This window comes from Castor canadensis, chromosome 1, assembly GCF_047511655.1.
Source record: "Castor canadensis chromosome 1, mCasCan1.hap1v2, whole genome shotgun sequence".
Taxonomy (NCBI): domain Eukaryota; kingdom Metazoa; phylum Chordata; class Mammalia; order Rodentia; family Castoridae; genus Castor; species Castor canadensis.
The window spans coordinates 130750975-130774503 of NC_133386.1; the positions used below are offsets into that span (position 1 = coordinate 130750975).

The window sequence follows — 23529 nt, forward strand, 5'->3', positions numbered from 1 at the left end:
ACCACCTTTCTTCTTTTAGGACTGTACTTGACTATGGGTAACTAAAGCCATAGAAAGTGAAACCTTGTGTAAGGAGTTACTACTATACATTATTATTTCTCCTTTTTCAGATGAGGGAAATAAGACAAAGAGTGATTGAAGTAACTTTCCTAGGTCACACAGCCTGTTAGTGGCTGTCTCAGCATTCCATCTGATGTGGTCTGTGTCAAGAGTCCTGTGCACTTTCGATGCTGCCCCCAAAGTCTTACTATCTCTTCCACTGTCCTCTCAGGTGTAGTCATCGTGGTCTGTTCTATGGAAAAACCAAAAAGATGTGATTCTGGTTTGTTGTTTTTATTACTCTCAGTTCTAGATGGGCTGAAAAAAGGGGATCAAGAAGATAGGATTTCAGTCAACTTTGTTTTTCCCAGAAAAGTTTCTTTTTAAGATTTGGTATCTTCTAACTTAGAATGAAAATGTGTATTAAATGCCATGATGTTCATAAGCAGAGTAACTTCCAGGTAGTATACCACCAAAAGTGATACACTGAATCTTCAACAGTAAACAGCAAACTTTAAGCCTGGTGCAAATATGTACTGAATTATTATTCTCAAAGTATGACAGATACTCAAGTGAGTTTTATACCCTTTTATGGCTGTTGAAGATTCAGTGTATCACTTTTGGTGGTATACTGCCTGGAAGTTACTATGCTTATGAACATCATGGCATTTAATACACATTTTCATTCTATAATAGAAACCATTCTAAGTTAGAAGATACCAAATCTTAAAAAGAAACTTTTCTGGGAAAAACAAAGTTGACTGAAACTCAGCTAATCTTTAATTTCATTGTTGTTTTTTTTTTTTTTCCTTAGTAACTTAGAAAATTTCTGTTCTTTTGTTAGTTTTTGCAATGATAATCTTCTGCCTTTATGTGTAAGCAGATAGGAAGTATCATTTAAGAATCTGTAGTAAAAAAATAGAATTTGCAGACTGGCACCTTGCAGATTTTGCCCAAAAATACGTTTATTTTGTTTTGAATAGTGTTGCTTTATTTTAAGAAGGCTAAGAAAAATTAGTCTTTTTGACATTTACAATTCACTGTGTTTTAATATATTCATTGTGTTGTGTAACCATAACCACTACCTAATTCTAGAACATTTCTATCAACCCACAAAGAAATTCTGTACCCATTTAGTAGCCACTTACATTTCTTCCTTCTCCCATGCCTAGAAGCCATTAATCTGCTTTCTGTCTCTATGGATTTGCCTCTTCTGCACATTTCATATAGGTAGAATGATACAGTATTATACTTTTCTAGCTGCTTTCACTTAATGTGTTCGAGATTCATCCGTACATAGAATGTATTAGTATGTCATTCCTCTTTACGGATGAATAATACTCATTTGTGGGTGTATATCACATTTTGTTTATCACTTGATGGACATTTGGGTTGACACTTTATGACTATATAATATGAATAATGCAGCTGTGAATATTCTTGTATAAATTTTTCTGGGAATATATGGAGTTTTGTTTTGTTTTGTTTTGGTGGTCTATGGATCAAAACAAGGGCCTCAGGCATGCTAGGTAATTGCTCTATCACTGAATTAAATACCCAGGTGTTTAGCCTTGTGCTTTACATTTTGTTTTTCTTATAGCACAGTTAATGTGAAAATAAAATAGTTATGTTCATGTGTTTATAAATATTGAAGAAAACAAAGGTAAGCCAAGAATTCTACATATGACAAAAAAAATGGGAGAGGCTAATTGTTTGCAGAAGAGAAGAAAATCATTATAATTGTAATAGATAAAGAAATCTACTGATCATCTTTCTTTGGCCACTAAGTATATGATATAAACCTTAAATTCAACATGGCAAATAATAAATTTAATATTTTAGACTTTCCAGACTGCCATAAGACAATACCTCAGAAAGACTGAGTGGTTTAAAAAGCAGAAATTAATTTTCTCAGTTTTGGAGCTACAAGATTACATTTTTGTTGAGTGCCATTTTCCTGACTTACAGATTGCCACTTCTCGCTGTGTCTGCCCTCAGCTTCTTCTCTGTGCATACAGAAAGAAAGTAGTCTGTGTCTTCCTCTAATTTTATGAGGACACCAGTCCTGTCATGTTAGGGTCCCACTCTTATGACTTTGTTTAACTGTAGTTAGCTCCTCAAAGACTCTGTCTCTAGATACAGTCCCATTGGGGTTAGGGATTCAGTATATTAAATGGAGTTAGGAAGAAAACCACAATTATTCCATCACATGTTATCACGTATAACAATAAGAACTATGACGGTTAATGGAAAAGACACCTGATAAGGAGACTGAAAAGAGCAGAGACAAAATGAAAATTTGAGGAGATTTGTTTTGGAATATGATGATGTACAGCTATATATTCTTAAGAGAAGGATAATTACCTGTGTTATCAAAAACTTTTTCTATGTTGAATTTAGTAAAGCCAAAAAAATATGGCTTTGAAAGAAGCCAGATTTAGCAGTTACATATTTAAGTGCAATGGGATATCCTCCTGTTCATGGTAAATATATTATTGGCAACAAATGTGACAGATCATTAAGTTGTTTTGAGCCACTTTTTTTTTTTTTTTTTTTTTTTTTTTTGCGGTACTGGGACTTCAACTCAGGACCTACACTTTGAGCCACTCCACCAGCCCTCTTTTGTGTTAGGTATTTTTGAGATTGGGTCTCTCAAACTGCCCATGCTGGCTTCAAACCGTGATTTTCCTGATCTCTGTCTCCTGAGTAGCTAGAATTAGAGGTGTGAGCCACCAGCGCCCAGCTTGAGCCACTTTTGGAGACTAAAATCTGTCTAACATTTTCAAAATGGTGAAAAGTTTTTTGGCAAGCAAAATTCAGTTGGAGGAATATATTCCTCTTTAGACACACATGATATTTACCTATAATACATTCTAATCGGCAAATATTTAGTACATGCTGTACATTCTTGGTACTGGAACTACAGCTGTGACTAAGAAACACATTTTTGCCTTTATGGTGCTAATATGTTAGTATGAATCAGACAGTAGCAAGATTAATAAAATATATATTATGCTTAGATTTAATACATATATGTACTATGTATATATATTTATAGTAGTATACAGTAGTACAGGTAGTGATAAGAAGCTGTAGAGGGCAAATAATTTGGAGAAAGAGGGTGAGTATAATTTTAGGTTATAGCCCTAGGATGGGATTCACTGAAAAGATAACCCTTGAGTAAATACCTAAAGAATCTGAGAGAACAAGTTATGCAGATAACTGAGAAAATGATTTTTAAGCAGATAAAAACAAATTTAAGACCACAAAGTAGGAGCACGTCCTAATAGTACATTATGGCAAAAATCAGGAGACTAAGCCAGATAGGCCAGATTTGTTAACAAAACAAGCCTGTTTTATTAATTAATTCATTTATAAAATTTTGAGCCATTGTTGCACTTTGTTGCCCATACCCGTGGGCTCAAGTGATCCTCTCTCCTCAGCATCCAGAATAGCATACATTACCACATCCGGCTTGTTCCTTACATTTTATTTATTCATTTAATATCTAATGTTGATGACTATTTTTACACTACAAAAGTACAGTTTAGAATTGTGACGGACAATATGGCTTGCAAAGATTACATTACTTACTCTGACCCTTTATGGAATAAGTTTGATGGCCCCTGCAAGCAATGCTGCCGAAGCTGAATGAGTGTGGGGTATTGGGATATAGGATGAAATGAGATCAGAGGCTAAATAGGGGGGCAAAGAGATATGCAGATTGTATAGGACTTTCCTTAAGTTTATTCAGAATTTTGGTTTTTAATCTGAATAAATGGGATGGTCTTGAAGAGCTTTTATCCTTAATTCTCTCCCAGTAATATGCTAAGCGTTCTTGTTGCTGTTCTTCATCGTTTATGCTCAATACTGCAGCCAGTGAGATCTCATTAAAATAAGTGTGATGATGACACTGTGCTTAAAATCTCCTCCTGAGTAGGCTGGAGGAGATGAGATCCAAAACACAGTGGATTCATTTGCCTTAGCTTAAAATAGGCATCTCTGTTTTTACAGGAGCAAGTTTATAGGTCTGGTGATGAGAAGGAGCTGCTACCTCATGGCTTCTGTTTTCTCTGTGAAGCTGAAGGTAGAATCGCCTGAAAATATGGACATGGCAGAGAAAATGGAGGTTTAAGGATAAGGAAGAAGATTGAAACAGTTGTTGCTAAAGAAAATAGTAAGGTGATTAGGCAGTGTCAGTGTATCAGGGATAACTGGTAACCATGAATTTATTATACTAATTTTGTTACTTTTCATACACATCATCACCTGATGTAGAGCTCTGCTTATAGTAGGTTCATTGTGCCTGCTAATTAATTCTGAATATATATTGATAAAAGTTATATCAAAGTTAACTGAATTAATGTGTTCTGGATCTGAAGGGATGCTTTTGGACCAGATTAGATTTGCATTGCTGTGCTGTAATTTTCTCCTTAAGCCCCAATTGGCATCTTGCAAAATGTTCAGTGTACTTTACCTGCCTGATGTATTAAATGAGAGGCTGTGGTTACAAATAAATGCAGCAGTGCTATTGTAAAAATAACTATTTGCTTAATTTTAATTAAAGTTCAATATGAATGGGAATGGTGTAAACATTTATCCTGGTATATAGGAATGTTCGGGTTTAGTACTGATGCCCCATGTCGTAAGCAATCACTTGTCCTAGGAAAACCAGGATATTGTTCACCCTAAATTGTGTTGCTTATTATTTAGATATAAAGTAAAAAGTAAAACTTAATCATTATCCTGTGACCAGCAGGCAGCCCTGTTATTACCATTGTGTTCTATTTCTTTCTAGTCTTTATTTTAGCCATGATTACTGATTTATGTGTTTATTTGAATTGAGATCACATGATAGTTTTATATCAAACTTTTTGCACTTAACATTGTACTTTGAGAATTTTTTCATGTTTTTATTCCTTCAAGAAGAAAGTTCCAGGTGTACAGCAATCAGTAAATATTTGTTATTGAGTAGGTATAGTAGTTTGTACCAACACTATGAGTATATTAAGCATATTCTTTTCACCGTAGACAGAAGCTCTGAATATTATCACTAAAAAATACTTTGCTAGTTGGTTTGATTAAAAATTTCATTGTTTGAATTTTAATTTCTTTGATTACCAGTGAGTTTGAACATTTCAACCACTGAGTTGTTGCTTGATATCCATAGCTCATTTTCTTTTGAGATCTTTATTTTTTATCTTATTTTTTTTGGTGGGCCTGGAGTTTTAACTCAGGGATTCGTGCTTTCAAAACAGGCACTCTATCGCTTGAACCACACCTTCAGCCCATTTTACTTTCATTTTTTTAGAGATGGGGTCTTGAGAACTGTTTGTCCAGGGTGACCTCAAACCATGATCCTTCCTTTCTCAGCCTCTCAAATAACTGGTATGAGCTACAAGTGCCTGGCTCTTTTGAGATCTTTACTTTTGTCTTTTACAAAATTTATTAGTCTTTGAATGTAATGTACCTTACATCTATTAAAGGTGCTGTGCCCTTGCCAAATGTCACTTTGTAAGTTGGTCATATAGGCTTATAAAAGAATTTTCAATTAATATTATTTCATAATCTGCACAAAAAGAATTCCTGCTGCTAACAAAACATTTTAAAGTATTGATGTTGTTTGTCAGCATTTAGGCTAGTTTGTTGCCATTTCAGTTTATTTAATTTAATCAGCAGATAATTGAGTCTCCTGCAAGTGAATAATCCGTGGTTTTGTCCCATAGGATAGATTTATAAATAAATAATTACAATTCTGGATAATAAGTGCTTTATAAAAGTCTATTCCTAGCCCATTCCTGTAATCCCAACGTTTGCAAGGTAAGGTAGGAGGATTGCCCGTTTGAGGCCAGCCTGGGCTACATAGTAAGACCCTGTCTTAAACAACAACAATAATAATAATTGTTTATAGAGAAAAAAAATCAGTTAATAAAATTGCCATGAAATGGAGTGATATTTTCACTGACTTGAAGAATGTAAAATTTTGCCAGTAATAGATTATTAATTACATCAGTTAGCATTGAATGCTTGCCTCGTGGCACTCTGAAAGCCTTAATGCAGTATAGTTTGCAATCATGAATAACCCAAAGAGATCATCACTGATACTCAGCTGTTTTACAGCTAGAAAAATGATGGACACTACAAGCTAAAGAATAGCAGGGGCTTTATAGGCCAAGTTAGCAGAGGAAAACTGCTGACAGCAGCTGTGGGAAACCCTGAATTTTCTGATGTGGCTAAAGTTTGTTGTAAGAACGGGGGTAGGTAATTAATAATACCTCCTCGTTGTGGTGTAAAAGTGCTTCACATGTTTCACTTTTTTAAAATCCTCACAGCTACTCCGTGAGAAACAGTTGTTTGTATTAGAAAGTTCAGATGATCTTCCTGAGGTCGCACAGCTGGCCAATGTGGAGGTGACATGAGAGCAAATAAGCTTTGTCTGACTCATGAGCTTCTTAACTTTCAATGAGTTAATCAAATAAACGGGAAACAGGCTGAAACGCTTAGGTACCCAGCTCAGTGTTCTCAGTGGTTTTCCAGTGTTTGCTTTTGTTTTGTTTTTTTAAATGTTATATAGTACTTCCTTTTCATTTTCTATCCCATTCCTCCTCTTTCCTTTTCTAGGACCAACTACAATTCTCTGAATCATTTCCATACATTTATGATTTTGCTACATATGGCTACATCCATACAAAGCATTAGAGATGGTGGAGTGGCTCAGGTAATAGAGCACCTGCCTAGCAAGCGTGAGGTCCTGAGTTCAAGCCCCAGTACTGCCAAGGAAAAAAAAAAACCAGAGCATTAGTTTGTGTGATTTATAACTTTTCTACAAATTATATCATATTGTGCCTGTTCTTTTACAAGTTGCTTTTCTAACTCATTTTGTTTTTGAGATCTATATTGAACCCTATAAAATTGTTTCTTTCATTTTAATCACCATATGGTGGTTGTTTATCCATTCCTTTATTTGTGAGATATTTAGGTTATTTAAATATTCATGTATGTATTTTTCTCATGTATATAGAGTTGTAAGTATACTCTAGAGATAGAATTGCTGAGTAATGCAGTATGTTTCTCCAAGCTTTAGAACAGATATTCCAAATTTCTCTGTATAGTATTTGTGTTAATTTGCATTCTCACTGTAGATAAATAAGATTTTAGTAGAGTCTGAAACCACCATACTATTTTGAAATTTTTCATGTCTCAACATAAAAGAGGAGAATTATAAAGAAACTAAAACATTATCAGGGATTATTTGTCCTTTTATCAACCAAAAGATGACAAGTCCAAAATATATTAAATGGATGGAGAAAGTTTTGTATGGGAAAGGAGCATGAATAGGAAGCAAAAAGTGAAAGGTATGTATATTGGAAAGGATTGCAATTGACTTTTTAATTTCTTTCTTTTTTGCCTGTAATAAAAGGCCAAGTAATAAGTCTAGGTATAATATGGTAACTTCATGAATGCATCAAGAAACTTTCCTCGTCTGCTGTTTTTATCATGTGACAATTGCTTCTCTGGATATTGTGTGCAGTATGTAGACATAAGAAAGGGAAAGAGGGAAAAGACTCCAATCAGCTGAATCCTGTCTTATTCCTGCCTTCCTCACAAATCTGATTGATCATAACTGGATCATATGACCCATAGCTGTAAGGTGTTCCAGGAGGCAAGCACCTTCCTTAATACAATCAGAGTTACGTTATTAAGAAAGAAGAGGAGATTAGATGTTGGGTCAGCCACTGGAAACATTACATAGTTTCCACTGTTAATTTATGTGGCACGTTCATTGTTTTTGTTAAACTGATTCTGCTGTGGGTGGTTAAGAAAGCATTTTAAAATCTCTGTCAGCTGTCGGAGTGGCTAAGTGGTAGAGTACTTATCTAGCAAGTATGAGGCTCTGAGTTCAAACCCAAGTACTGCCAAATAATAGTAATAATAACAATAATTGTGATAATAAAGTAAAACCTACAGAAGATAAGTTTCTTTTCTTTTTTTTAATTTGATAGGACTGGGGTTTGAGCTCAGGGTTTCATGCTTTACCATTTGAGACACACCTCCAGTTCATTTCGCTTTGGTTATTTGGGAGATGGGGTCTTGCAAACTATTTTTCTGGGCTAGCTTCAAACCTTGGTCCTCCTGATCTCAGCCTTCCAAGTACCTAGGGTTATAGGCATGAGCTGTCAGTGCCCAGCTGCACTGTGATTTTTGAAGTGAGTTTTTCCTTTAGTTTTATTGCTTCAAATTTCATGCCTCTCAAACTCATTTATATCCTTTTTTATAATCTCCTTTTGACAAACCTTGGGGAGATGGTTTTATAACTAAATGACTAATTATCATAGTGGTTTTAAAATTTCATATTGTTTGATTCTTCTCCTTTAGATATGCCCATGTAATATAGGGGAGCGAGAGTAATAATGTCATAGTTTTATCTTAAAGGAATTGAGCCAGCTGTGTGAGGCATTCATTAGGCTGAGGTAGATCAGTTGTTTGAGGCCAGCCTGAGCTACATAGTGAGCTCCAAACAAAACAGATCAAAACAAAGCGAGGAAAAAAAAAAAAAAGAACTGAACCAAAACTTCCAGTTATTTACTATTTGGGGAATAAGAGATATAACACCAATGAAACCAATGAAGTTGGTGGTGCATGTCTTTACTCCCAGTTACTTCAAGAGGCTGGAGGATTGTAAATTCAAGATCAACCTGGACAAAGTTTGAGACCCTAACTCAAAAACAAAGTAAAAAGAAAAGGGTTAGGGTACAGCTCAAGTGCTTATTGCAGCACTGTTTTCAATCCTTAAAAAACAACGAAATCCACAAAAAACAACAAAAACAAACCACCAGTGATGAGTGGAGGTTGAGGTTACTTAGTCCAGATGAAGAACTAGAATCAAAGAGTTTATGACATATAGAAAGGTACACCACTAGCTGAATTAGGATTAGTGAATTTGAGATTCCTGCATCTAATGTCATTCCTTATTTCATTTCGTTATGTTGTTACTTAAACCAAAATCAGTATTTAACCCAAATAAAAATGTACTGTTACTTTTACCATGGGTCATAGTCAATATTAAATCTTTAGATGCTTGTTGGACCATAAACATAGAAGAAACACTAAATTGTGTTCAGTAAAGTTGAGTATTAATTCTCAATTAATTTTAAAGATAGTGATCTAAGTTTTAACTATTAAAATGTTCATTTAATTAGTTTTCCTGATATACTAACCAAACTCAGTGAATGAGAATTTACTAAACCTATTTTATTAGTGGGAAAGGGAAGACAGATAAATTAGATAATCCCATTATCTCTAAATGGTTTAGCACCAAAAGGATGGTCCAATCGCAGGCTCTATTTGACTTTTTTATTTGCAACATGATTAGACGTAAAAAAGGAAGCTTGTAGTGAAAACACTCACTTTTTAATGAACTATTGAATTCTTTTTCTCTTTTTTTTTGTGAGGTGGTGAAACTGGGATTTGAACTCAGGGGCCTTACGTCTGCTAGGCAGGTGCTCTACCATTTGAGCCACTCCCCCAGCTCTCATTTAAAAAAAAAAAAAAGCCCTTCCCATCCCATTTATGTCCCTTTGAAATATATCATAACTCTGGGTTATCAGTAAGGATCTTTGCAAAATTTTTTAAAAAGAAACTCTTATCTTGTTAAAGCTTTGTTTAGAATTGAGATCCTTTACTTGCGAAGATAAAGTGAAGGGATAGAAAATGTACTGAAATGTAGTGGTGGGTTCACAAAACACTGTTCAGATCACCAGTGCAATTCTGTAACCTATTCAGAGATCGAGCTGTGTGCAGCTTTTGTTTATGTTTAGACATGCACTGCTAGGCATTCCATACAAGTTGAAAATACATAGTCAATAACGTAAGAAGAGGAAATGGCAGATAAAACTAAATAGTCTAAAATACTAACTTCTTAAATGTTCAGTAATGACATTTGATAAAGTAAATTGTAGTACAGCTACATTGAGGAATGTTGCGTAATTATGAATTTTGATTTTTGAAAAGGGCAATTAACACCATAAGAAAGCACCAGTGTTTCGATGTAGAACTTAAGGCAACATGACCCCAACCTTGTGAAAAGTAAAAAAGGCCAGGAGGAAATAACTAAAGCATTACTAGTGATGACCTCTGGGTAATACAGCTATAGGCATTTTTCTTTTCTTTTCTCTTTTTCATTTTCCTGCTGTTGTGCTCATGTCACTTTAGTGAAATGAAGTGCTCAGTAGCTTTCAAAGGAGAACAATTACCAGTTTATAAAACAGCCGAAAATTATCTTTGAAATTGTTTTATGTGGCATTTTTTATTTCATGATTTTGAGCTATCCCTTGAGCTTGAATAAATTATTTGAGCTGTATAAATATTTGCATTTCATTGAGAAGACTGAGGTTAAAAGTAAAAGGCAGAAACATGAGTTTTTCTAAAAAATAGCTTTTTAAATAATAGTTTTTTAATATCTGGAAGTTGTGCTTGACAAATTTTATCTTCTTTATTGTCAGGTTTCTTTTGTCAAAATACCCAATGACAAAAGTCACCTCTTTTAAGAAGCAGACATGTAGATATTAAGTATTTTGTATTTTTTAGTCTTAAAAGCTTATATTCATGTAATTAAACTTTTTCTGGTTTTTAGAGAAACAGAAGGAAAATGAAAAGACAAAAGGTGATGAGCTGCCAGTAGATTCAGTAAACCATTCTACAGCCAGTATTCGAGAAGAAACTGCTGTGAAAATTGAAAAAGAAGATGAAAAGGAACTTGTGAAACTGCCAGTCATAGTAAAGCTTGAAAAATCTTTGCTGGAAAATGAGGGAAAAAAGATTATTAAAGAAGAAAATGATTCTTTCAAGGAAAATGTCAAACCTGTTAAAGTTGAAGTGAAGGAATGCAAGGCAGATCCCAAAGATATCAAAGGCAGCATGGAGAAGCTTGGGGCACAGGAACCTGAGCGGCTAGAATTTGGTGGCAACATCAGATCTTCTCAAGACATTACAGAGAAATCTACTGAAGAAACTGAGAAACTTAAAAATGACCAGCAGGCCAAGATACCACTAAAAAAGAGAGAAATTAAACTAAGTGATGACTTTGACAGTCCAGTCAAAGGACCTTTGTGTAAATCAGTTACTCCAACAAAAGAGTTTTTAAAAGATGAAATAAAACTAGAGGAAGAAACTTGTAAAAGGATCTCTACCATCACTTCCTTGAGTAATGAAGGGAAACAACTGGTAAATGGAGAAGTCAGTGATGAAAAGATAACTCCAAATTTTAAAACAGAACAAACAGAGACAAAGTTTTATGATACAAAGGAAGATACCTCTAATAGCCCCTCTAAGGACAGAAATGTCATCATGGAGGGAAATGGAGCAGAGTGCTTCAACTCTGTCATAACAAGCATAAAAATAAGTGAGCTTGAGAAAGAAGTGGTCCTTTTAGGGAAAGGTGCAGAGTGTTCCTTGTCAGTCTCAGAGACCCACAATCAGAAAGGGCAGTCACAGGAACCTGATCCTCCAAAAATGGAAACTTCCCTTGAGTCTTCTGGGATAGCAAAGGATCTCTCTTTAAAAACTGTTTTGTCTGCCACTGAATCCTGTACCATGATTATTGAAGAAAAGTCCCCTAAAAGTAAGAACGATAACTGCCCACCAATCATAGAATGTCTTGAAAAGATAGAGAAGTCTAAAAAGACTTTTCTTGATAAGGACATGCAAAGGTTGAGTCCAATACCAGAGGAAGTTCCAAAGAGTACCCTAGAATCAGAGAAGTCCAGCTCCCCTGAAGCAGCTGAAACTTCCCCACCATCTAAAATGACTGGCCACAGTGAGAAACTAATGTCAGAAAAAGAAGGGGTAGAAACAACAAGGTCTGTTGAAGCTCAGTCCCTGGACAAAGCAGACTCAGAAGTTCTAAAAGAGGATTCTGAGTCCATGATGGTGGAAATGGATAATCTGGACAATGCCCAGACTTCTGGCGTAGAAGACTCTTCTGAGACAAAAGGTTCTATGCAAAAAAGCAAATTTAAATATAAGTTGGTTCCTGAAGAAGAAAGTACTGGCTCAGAAAATACAGAGATAACCTCTGAAAGGCAGAAAGAAGGCATCAAATTAACAATTAGGATATCTAGTCGGAAGAAGAAGCCCGATTGTCCCCCCCAAATTCTAGAACCAGAAAGCAAGCAAGAGAAGACAGAAAAAGAAGAAGAGAAAACAAATATTGGTCGTACTTTAAGAAGATCTCCAAGAATATCTAGACCCACAGCAAAAGTGGCTGAGATCAGAGATCAAAAAGCTGATAAAAAAAGAGAAGGAGAAGATGAAGTGGAAGAAGAGTCAGCAGCTTTGCAAAAAACAGACAAAAAAGAAAATTTAAAAAAAATGGAGAAGGATACAAATTCTAAAGTAAGCAAGGTAAAACTTCTACTGAGTTTTAAATTTTAATTAGAAATATTTGGATCTAGATGTTTATAATTTTTTCTTTCGGCTAAAACAGGCATTTAAAGACAACTAAAAATAACATCTTCCTTTATCTTTTCTCAGTAGTTATCTTCACATATTAATCTGAAGATAATGTAAAAGATAGTCTTGTTATCTTTTAAACTTCTGGTTATAGGCAGTATTAGGAATATGTTCTTTTTATGAACTATTCAAGTAATAACCAACGTATAGGATTATAAAATGACAATTCCCCCTAACCACTATTAACAGTTTGGGGTATGCCTTCATGTACATGTTTAAAAACATATTATCTATTCATTTCAAAATAAATTGGATCAAATCTGTTCATTTTTCTGTGAAATTTTCACTTAACAACGTGTCTCTGTATTTTTCCATGCCAGGCGATGTAGTCTACCTTTAGTTTGTTAGTGGCCACATAGCATTTCATAGTGTGGATATACCTCAGTTGATTTAATTACTCCCTTATTAATTGACATTTAGGTTGTTTCCAATTTTTCACTATTACAGGCAATGCTGCATTTTGAAGATCCTTTTGGACATGAGTGAGTATTTCTCTAGAATAGACTCCTAGAATTGGAATTGCTGGGTCAAGGGGCATGTGTGTTATATATTTTAATAGATATTGCCACACTGCCCTTCAGAAAGGCCCTATTAATATACCATCATACACTCATTACCAGTGTGTCATAGTGCCTGTTGTCCCCATCTTATCGTTAGTTTTAGAATTCAGAATCCTGTTTTCTGTGACCCTCTTTAAGCAAATCTTTTCCAAGTCTTTGGCTAGTTGATGAAAATTTGTTGTAATTAAAAATGCTATTTTTGTTTTTAATTTATTGAAATAATTAGTTTTTCATTGTAAGTAGTTCTTTGTTCCCTGAAATACTGAATTTTTAATTCTTTTAAAAATGTTTTTTCTTCTGTTACGATTATTTTGTTCTTTGCTAGAGATCCACAGTATAGGAATGAAGTGAAATACGAGTTAAAATATTGAGAAACAAGGCAATAAATAGCTGTGACAACATTATAAATGTAGTGTTTGGATAATATATTTTTTAACTTTGTCATAATTTTTATATGGAACTTTTACCCACTTAAAATTTTAAATTCATCTCTAATATAGACTTCACAATTTTGCATAACACTCTGTGAATATATCTTTGTATTATTGATAGAGCCTTTAAAGTGTACGTGGCCTTTGACCCAGAATCCTCTTCAAGGAATTTATCCTAACCACAAAGATGTTTATAAAAATTTCTATAAATGGGGATACATTGTTTGTGAAAGTGAAAAAATGGGAAACAACTACCTAAATGTCTAATGGGGGTGAGATAAATACAGCCCTCTTACGGCATTTATAGTGATATTAGGTCAATATTTTATGACTAAGAAAAATACTTACAAGACAATGATTATATTATAATCCCATTTTTTAAAACCCCAAAAGCAATGGAATTTAATAGTCGCTATATCTGGTGATGAAACTGTAACCATTTTCATTTTTTGTTTGTATTCTGACTAAATACTCCACAAGGATCATGTATTCAGTAGATGTTAAAAAAAAAAAAACTTCTTACATGAATTCCAATTTTTAATTTTGTACAAGGTAAAACCCAAAGGCAAAGTTCGATGGACTGGTTCTCGAACACGTGGGCGGTGGAAATATTCCAGCAATGATGAAAGTGAAGGGTCTGACAGTGAAAAGTCATCTGCAGCTTCAGAAGAGGAAGAAGGAAAGGAAAGCGAAGAAGCTGTCCTAGCAGATGATGATGAACCATGCAAAAAATGTGGCCTTCCAAACCATCCAGAGCTAGTACGTACCTGGTCTGAAAGGGTGGTTTTCATATTATGAACATGCTGTGGTTGTTGGGAATAGCCTCATTCTTCTGGGCTTGATCATGATTTGAAATTTTTTATACTACAGAGCTTGTGTTCCATAAGTGACTTTTATTTCTATTTCCCAGTTTGAGGAAGGTCAAGAGTTAGGATTTTACTTTCTGCTTGGCTTATATATTGATACTTTCTCTATTTGGTGAGGATGTACCCCATATCTCTTCTCACAAATCAGTGAATTTACTTAAATATTGCTGTGTTTTAAATTTTTTTCTTCTTTCCTTTTAAATCATAATATTTCTGAAGTGCTAGCTTTAAATAAGTTAGACCTGAAGGCTTCATTGCCTTCCTGTTTAAAAATGAAGTAATAACTAGTTGGACATTAAATTTTTTTTTTGGACATTAAATTTTTTATGGGCAGTTAAAAAAAATTTTTAAGACAACATTATAGGGCGGGGAAAGAGGGAGGGGGTAGGGAGTAGGGGGGAGAAATGACCCAAACATTATATGTACATATGAATAAATGAGAAAAAAAAAAAGACAACATTGTAAACCTGATACATTCAAAAGGGTAAGTACTACATTTATATGGAGCTTTCTTACCAAGAAGTACACTCTTCAAAGATAACTTGCATCAGAACAAATTCCTAATCTGTACATCTTATGTGAGTGTCTTAAGGAAATACTCTTACTTTATCCAATACTATGCAACTCTGCTGCTCTTTTGAATAGATTTGATTCTAAAGGTGACCTCCAATTATTAAGTAGAAAGACGTCCTTCTTCATGTGTAGGATATGTGGAGCAAAACCATTTCGGCATCCTCGTAAGAGGTAGTTGTGCAGGCTTTTTTTCCTGGAGTGCAGTGTAATGTGATGGTAGAGCAAGGGGCCCGACAGATGTGGATCCAGGTCCTTTTTATCAGTGTTAGCTTCTCAAAAATGGAATTAGCCAGACACCAGTGACTCACGCCTGTAATCCTAAACTACTCAGGAGGCAGAGATCAGGAGGATGGACCATGGTTCGAAACCAGCCCGGGCAAATAGTTCGCAAGACCCTATCTCAAAAAACCCTTCCCAAAAATAGGGCTGGTGGAGTGGGTCAAGGTGAACACCCTGAGTTTAAGACCCATGTACTGCAAAAAAAAATGGAACTAGCACCAATGCTTCTGGGATATTTTAATAATTTGTGTATGCTTTCTTTTATGTATTATTTGCTGGTTTAAAGTTAATTCTGTTTTACTTGTTCTTCTTTACTGTTAAAATCATTTCTAGAAACTAAATTAAGCAGTAAAGTTTATCATATCATTAAAGCTTCTGAAAAATCAAGTAAAAGATTTCAGTTGGAAACAGAGAATGACTTACGTATGAGAAGAATAGATACTGAAATTATGCAGAGCGATGCTTGTGCAGAGGTGGTAAAGAGAAATTTGAGATAACAATCTTTTCTGCCTTCCAAGAAGTGCTTGTGTTCTCTCTTTACCATTTCTAAATTTATCCTTAAACTAAAAGAATGCATTTTAACATAAGGCAGTAGTAGCTACCAGTGTGAGGAAATAAGCAGTAAAATGGAATAAACAGTGATAACCACAAGAAGGGGAAAGTTGAACTATTCTTGAAATACACACAGGATTTTAATTTATCTGTTTTTTTTTTTAATAATTGGAAAAACCTGATTGCTGTTTAGTGTGCCAAGGAGAAGGCACACTAAATTAGACATTAGAAAGTGAGGATACAAAATGTTATGGATTTCTTATGCCAGGGGCATAAGATATGTTGCTGAGCTAGAAAGAGCATGGTCTGTGTCCACATCAAGATTATGGCAGAAAGCATAAATTCACAAGTAAATGTAGAACTTCTGTGGGATTTTTCACATGCTTTCATTAAAATAAATGTACTGGGAACATGGCTTAAGAGGTAGTGTACCTGCCCAATAAACTCAGGGCTCTGAGTTCAAATTCCAGTACCTAAATAAGTAAATAAACGCCTGAGGCTTGAAATCTTACATGGTTGTATTTATTTAGAGGCTTTTTACTTTTGTTACAGAGTAGAGACATCTTCATTTTAGAAGTAAGCTGAATTCTAAAAGTTTATTTGTAATTTTTTATTTAAACTTAAATTATATGTCATCATAGAAATAATGGTGTTACATGCAGATGGGTACCTGGGATAGTCTACATACACCTAGGCAATCAGTCATATAAGTGATGCATAACACTAATATAACTTACAGAATTTCAGGCTTTGGGATCAAGTGGTGATGCATTGTATAGAAAAGGAAGAAGGTGGTTTTCCACTTTTAACCCTTCCTCTCCAGGCTGTGGGTTAGAATTTTAGAAACTACATGTATGCTAAGGTAGACCAAACAAGTAAGATGTACATAATAGAAGCCATGTCCATACTTTTAGTAAGACGAAAAGTAGAATGACTCCTACAATGCTTAATACTAGAAATATTAGTATGCTTACGCTTATTTTAATATATGTATGTCTAGAGATTAAGAGATATAGAGATAGATATCTATATATAAATATATAGAGAGATATAGATATATTTCTTAGCTCTGCCCTCTGAGAGAACTTAGCATTAGAGATATCCAGTAGCACAGAACAGTGAGATACCTATATCTTGGTTTCTAAATTCTGTTCTTCAATAAAGGAACTAGGGCTTCTTGGAGAAATGGATGATTCTAAGGCTTTATACAAGATATCCTATAGCATCCTGTAATGCCAGAAAGTCAGAAAGTACCTTACACTTTTTTTTTTTTTTTTTTGTAATCATACTGGGGTTTGAGCTCAGGGCCTGATGCTTACTAGACAGACCATTCTACCACTTGAGCCATACCTACATCCCAGAATGAGCTTTAACAAATAGCCAGGTGCTGGTGGCTCACACCTGTAATCCTAGCTACTCAGGGTACAGAAATCAGGAGGATCACGGTTCGAAGTCAGCCCAGGCAAATAGTTTGTAAGACCCTATTTAAAAAAAAAACCCATCACATAGAAGGGCTGGTAGAGTGGCCCAAGGTGTAGGCCCTAAGTTCAAATCCTAGTATTGTGAAAAAAAGGAAAGAAATAACAATAAATATATAGATAAGTTCTAAGGATAAGAAGCCAGTGTTAGGGCTGTGCCCAAGTATGAGCACTTCCCTAGCAAGCTTGAGGCCTAAATTTAATTCCTAGTACCACCACAAAAAAAAAAAAAGATTTTAACTTTGGTGAATGCTGGGTGAAGATGGTATATGGGAACACTGTAATATCTTGACAAATCTTTTATAAACCTAAAACTGTTTTTAAAGTTGTTTTTAAATTAAAAACTCATGAATGTACCATGTTAAATTTTAGAGATTTGGTCACCTTAAACTCAAATAGCAATAAAATCCTACCTGTAAGACTAATTGTTATTAATCTTTGAATGTGATGGTTCTGAGTATACTTCCAGTTCTTTTCCATACTTCAATTCTGTCAGTTTGAATTTACAGTGTAAAAGGAATCATGAATGTTTCTTACACATAAATAATTGAAAAACAATTAAAATGGGAGTTCTTTTGTGTTTTTAAATATCTGTATGTGCTAGAGTAATTTATGATACTTGAACTATAAAACTTCATTATGAAGAACGTTACTATCATCTTTATAGCATACCATAAGATGATTCTAACTCTAGTTCAGAAAGGACTTGGTTTTTTTTTGGTAAATCTGGTAACATTTTCTTAAGTTTTTTTGGAGGAAAGGGTTTTTTAATTTTTAGAAAATTGGCATGTCAGATCCCTATTTGTCAGAACTTTTTTATTTACTTTCTTTATGCAAATAAAGTACACTTTGCAGTAGAGTACAAAGTATTGAAATGTCATTATCTTTAAAAGATGCCATTGAATTTAGTCATAGAGTTAGGTTGACATTAATGTTGTATGTTGCAGATTCTTCTTTGTGACTCTTGTGACAGTGGATACCACACCGCCTGCCTCCGCCCTCCTCTGATGATCATCCCTGATGGAGAATGGTTCTGCCCCCCTTGCCAACATGTATGACCCAGCCCATCTCTGTCTCTAGTCTTTGGTTTTATGTTCAAAATAGTAATATTTTTAATAGCCGCTGAACAACTTCCATTTTCAAAGTAATTTGTAGTGTTTACCTCCAGGTTATTTGTCTTTTTTGTTAGTACCTTTTAGGCCTTCCTTTCGCCCTTTTCGAAAGCAGTTTTCAGAATCCCTCCAACTTTTGTAGTATTAACTTTCTTCCCTCACATTTTTTGGAAGTACAAAAAGTACCAAATTAAGATATAGGCTCTTTTGGGGATGGAGATGTGGCTCAAGTGGCATAGTGTCTACCTAGCAAGCATGAGGTACTCCAGCCCTCCAAATAAAATATATAGACACTTGCTTCACCACTTGAGCCATGCCTACAGCCCCCAGTTTAAGATATACATTAGGAGAGAATAAGTTTCTTTCTGTAGTTTATTCCTTTTTTTCATCCACTGTTTTCATTTCTACCTTTATTTATTTATTTTGCCAGTAATTTTATAGATTATATTGTCAGCATTACAAGAAACATGAGTTAGGTCTCTTCTGTGTTGCTTCATGTGAATTTCTTTTGAAACTGAAGAACAGCATATTTCTGTGCCACTGCTATATTTTTTTCTGTGTCTTACAAGCCCAGTTTAATTTTGGTTTTAAAGTGATGGACCACACGCATGTCTCTTGAAGTTGACATTCAATGGATTAGTATAGCTTTATACTTTTCAAGCTCTGTTTTGAGCTCGTAACCATGTGGCATTATTTGGTATATGTTTTGCCAATCTCTTTTTAAAAAAAAATGTTTATTGGCACTATTATTTTATTGTACATATCATATCCTTAAAATGTTTCATTCTTTTTTCAATTATAATCATATTCATATCTTTTTGAACAATTTGTAGCAAAATAGGCCCAAGATATGTTTTTTGTTGAAGCTGTTTCTCTAACATGCTTTATTTAAAAACTACTGTGCTTATCTTCTATTCAAAGAAAAGTTTGATAGAAGAAAATGGTTTCCTTAAACAGAGGGAATGCTTCAATTCACATTCGCCTTTTGGCCCCTTCTCAGCTATAATAGCATAATACCTAGGGGTTTAACATGTATGTGATAGTAGAAAAATATTGAGAGTGACACATACATCTTGCTCCTTCAGAAACTGCTATGTGAAAAGTTAGAGGAACAGTTGCAAGATTTGGATGTTGCCTTAAAGAAGAAGGAGCGTGCTGAACGAAGGTATTTTAATGTGTGTGTCAATGTTTTCCTTGGGAATTTGACAGCAGTACATTGTGCAGTGTATATGAATGGACCTGTCTAATGCAGGGACTAGTGAACCATAGCCTCCTGCTCGTTTTGTGCTGCCCACAAAAGTGGTTTTTATTTTTTTAAGTGGAAAAAGATCAAAACTAGAATCATATTTCATAACACAAGAAGATTAGATGATATTCAGATTTCTTTGCCCATAACTAAAGTTTTATTGGAACAGACCTTTTCTCATTTATTTATATACTGTCTGGCTGCTTTTGCTCTACAGTAAGGTTTTTTGTTTTTTTGTTTTTTTTTTTCAGTATTGGGGTTTGAACTCAGGGCCCTCATCTTGAGCCACTCCACCAACCCTATTTTCATGATGTGTTTTTTCAAAATAGGGTCTCACAAACTATTTCCCTGGGCTGGCTTCAAACCGCGATCCTCCTGATCTCTGCCTCCTGAATAGCTAGGATTACAGGCATGAGCCACCGGTGCTCGGCTGGCTTTTGCTCTACAACATTAGAGTTGAGTAACTGCAGTGAAGACCTATAACTCACCAAACTTGAAGTATCTACTGTCTGTCCTTTCACAGCAAAATTTGTCAGCCCTTGAGCTAGAGTAATTTACAGATTGTGTTGTGAATAAATATTGGCCCAAATATTATAGGGAACATAAAAAATTACGAGAACCATTGTACTATTTAGTCATGTCATCTCTTTGGGTGGGCAGTATTAACACTGGTGAATAAGGACTATTTAATTGCTGAACTGTGTCAGAGATGCATCTGTTTTCATTATGCCACTGCAGTACAACCTACAACAGTTTGAGAAGGCTTCTTAGAGGAAGTAAGACCAAACTGGAACTTAGTATTTAAAGGGGGCTTCAGAATCACAGCAGTAAGTTTATTAGTACTTTCTTTGGTTAGCATATTTCTAAACCTTCATTCATACTTATTTTGTACCTCAAACTGAAGAGAAAAGATGAGGAAACAAATCCCTTTATATAGAACTCATATTCTATCAGAAAGTACAGATATATGAGCCAATGGTACAATAAAACAGAAAAATTGAGGTGTATCCAAAACAAACCAGAACATTTTAGAAGAGCATTTTAGTTCTCCTGGGAGTTGGGGTTATCAGGAAAGACCTTGGAAGATAAATTAGGATTATACAGGTGAACATGGAGAGATGGGGCATTCTAGTCAGTGAGCACAAAACACGTGCAAATGCAAAGTGTGGAAGTTGTATAGGAGAATGGCAATGGATAGAACTTTGTAAAAGCAGAGCAAGTCCAAATTGCAAACAGCATTGCATAGCTGGCTACAGATTTTGAATTATTCTCTGTAGACTGTGAGGGAGCTATCAAAGGAGGGATCTGATCATTATTTCAAAAAATATGTCTTGGTGACAGTCAAAAGAAGGAATCAAAGTTGGGGTGTTTTAGTGAGAGTTCATGAGAGCCTGTAAGGTCTAAACTGTGCAGTCATTGTAATTGTAAGGTAGATGTGTTAGAAGTGTTTTCAGGACTGGAGATGTGGTTAAAGTAATAGAGTGCCTGCTCTGTAAGCACAAAGGCCTGAGAGAAAGTCCCAGTCCCAACAAAAAGCAAGCAAAAAAAATAAAAGGATTTTCAGAGGATTAATCTATAGGACTTAATGCCCATTTGCACACTAGTTTCAGAAATCTAAGCAGTACCTCTTTATAAGCCTTACTACTTCATTTGGTACTTCTGAAGTTTTATCCTTTCACTTATGTTCCTTCCCCCCATATTTAGTTTGTCTTAAGGCAGTCAACTAATTTTGTAAGCTGCTTTGTGTTTTACCCTGTGCAAAGATGAATCTTAATTGTTATAAGTTCAGTTTCCAGAACCTAGGTTTGGTTTGGTGTGTTTTTTTACTATTTACTGGAGCTGTCTCATAAGTTATGCTACTTAGTTTAAAGATAAGTGAAGGCTGGTGATCTGTCTTAATGATAGAAAACTTGCCTAAGATACACAAGGTCTACGTACTGCAAAAAAAACAAAAGTTAATAAGTTAATCTCTAACATTAAGTGAGAAATTGATAAAAGTACTTAGTTTTTGTTTTTTTTTTTATCATTTTTACATTTACTCACATGTGTATGCATTGTTTGCCCTCCGCCCCCCAAAGTACTTAGTTCTTGAAAGTCAGTGTCTAAGTCAGGTACTGTGGCATGTAATTGAAGCTACTCAGGAAGCTGAGGCAGGAGGATTATGGGTTCAAGGCCAACCTGGCCAACATAGCAAATCCCTTTATCAATAGGACAAAAAAAAAAAAAATCAGATCTGGTGTGATTGGGCACATCTATAATCCTAGCTACTTAGGAGGTAGAGGCAGCAAGATTGTGTGTTCAAGGCCAGCTGAGGCACAGGTAGCAAGGCCCTAACTCAAAAACAAAAGCAGGAAAAAACTAAAAGGGCTAGAGAAGTAACTCAAGTGGTAAAACACTTGCCTTGCATGCAAGAGGCTCTGTGTTCATTCCTCAGTACCACAATAAATAAATAATCAGTTGTCTAAATGTCTTTGAATTTAGATCCCCTGCATTGTTTCTATAAACAACGTTTTAAATATTTGCAGTATTTTTCAAAGGCATTTCCAAATATAAAGAAGGATCCTGTATAAATTTATTAGAACTATTTTGCTAATGTAGTATTTTTCCATCTTTATTTTTAATGGTGGAAAAGATCTAACTAAAGATACTTCAGATTAAATAAAAAATCATAACTAGGTTTTTCTTTGTCTCAGTCTTTCTGGAACCTGCCATCTTGAGAAATGAATGGTTTTTCCCATGTCCTGACACTCACACATTAAGAACTTAGAAGAGAATGTATTCTTTCTAAAAGCCAAGGGTGTAAACCACTAAGAATTCTGTCTAATATTCAGATTATATCTGCTTATTTTTTGAAAGCCTATAATGCATATGCCATTTATATGTGCAAAAAGCTAGTGATGATTTTTTTTACAGTGGCCATGTATACTATAGGACCTGCTGCTGCAAGTACAAAATCGTTTAAATTTTAGAAATTTATGTTAAAATAAGTCACATTTGCTTACATTACTGGTCTCCTGTTGGCCAGTTCCTTTACTTTCCAGAAGAGCAATTAGTTGGAGTGTTATAGTAGAGAGTCTGTTTACTTCAGTGTCATCCTTTTGAAGAGGATATCTATAATACTGGCTTTAGATCACACACTTAGTCCCAGGTGAAATTGGCTGATTTTTTTTCCCCCCAGTAATCTGGTTAACAAAGTTCGTAACTCCAAGAATACAGCCGTATGTATTTATATATACAAACCTTAGGCACTCCAAGCAGGTAAATATGTATGTTTCTAAAATAAATATTTACCCAGGTATAAAGGCACATACCTATAATTCCACCTTCTAGGGAAGCAGATATAAACGGTATCAAGGTTCAAGGCCAGTCTGGGCACAAAGTTAGTGAGACCCCATCTTAGTCAATAAGCTGGGTATGGTGGCTTGCACGTATGGTCCCAGCTACATGGAGGCATAGGTAAGAGGAACACAGTCTTAGACCTGTCCAGTGCAAAAACATGAAACCCTATCCAAAAAATAACTAAGCAAAAAAAGGCTGGTGGTATGGCTTAAAGTGGTAGAGTGCCTGTCTAGCAGGTGTGAGATCCTGAGTTCAAATTTCTTTACTGCCAGTCAGTCAATCAATTATTAAGTAAAAATGTATTGACTGTAAATGCAGGTGGCTTCATCCATTTTTGAAGTAACTTCTCTAATACCCATCCTAGCAGCTTAAAACCTTACTCCATATGTTCACAATATAAGAGCATCTTTTCCCTTGTTTCCATTTTTGCATTTATTCAACACTGAACCAACATTTCCTGGGTATTTATTTATGCCAGACAGTGTATTCAATATAAGGAAGCATATTATGCAGTCTCTACCTTCAAGGGCACTAGTCTTGTGGA

The 23529-nt window shown here is 35.0% G+C and overlaps 1 protein-coding gene across 3 annotated transcripts in view; it reads left to right on the plus strand.

The window, feature by feature from the left end:
- The window catches only part of Rsf1 (remodeling and spacing factor 1), a 154981-nt gene that overhangs the window by 96630 nt on the left and 34822 nt on the right, over nucleotides 1-23529 (plus strand). The window contains exons 1-5 of one of the 3 annotated variants that reach the window (XM_074082391.1): nucleotides 640-7394; nucleotides 10673-12441; nucleotides 14093-14299; nucleotides 18236-18340; nucleotides 19486-19565. In XM_074082391.1, coding sequence (XP_073938492.1) covers nucleotides 7337-7394; nucleotides 10673-12441; nucleotides 14093-14299; nucleotides 18236-18340; nucleotides 19486-19565 — 2219 coding nt within the window. In that variant the 5' untranslated portion in view covers nucleotides 640-7336. Of the gene's footprint in view, nucleotides 1-639; nucleotides 7395-10672; nucleotides 12442-14092; nucleotides 14300-18235; nucleotides 18341-19485; nucleotides 19566-23529 lie in introns of those variants that run through there. The other 2 variants (XM_074082385.1, XM_074082380.1) reach the window with 2 other exon arrangements.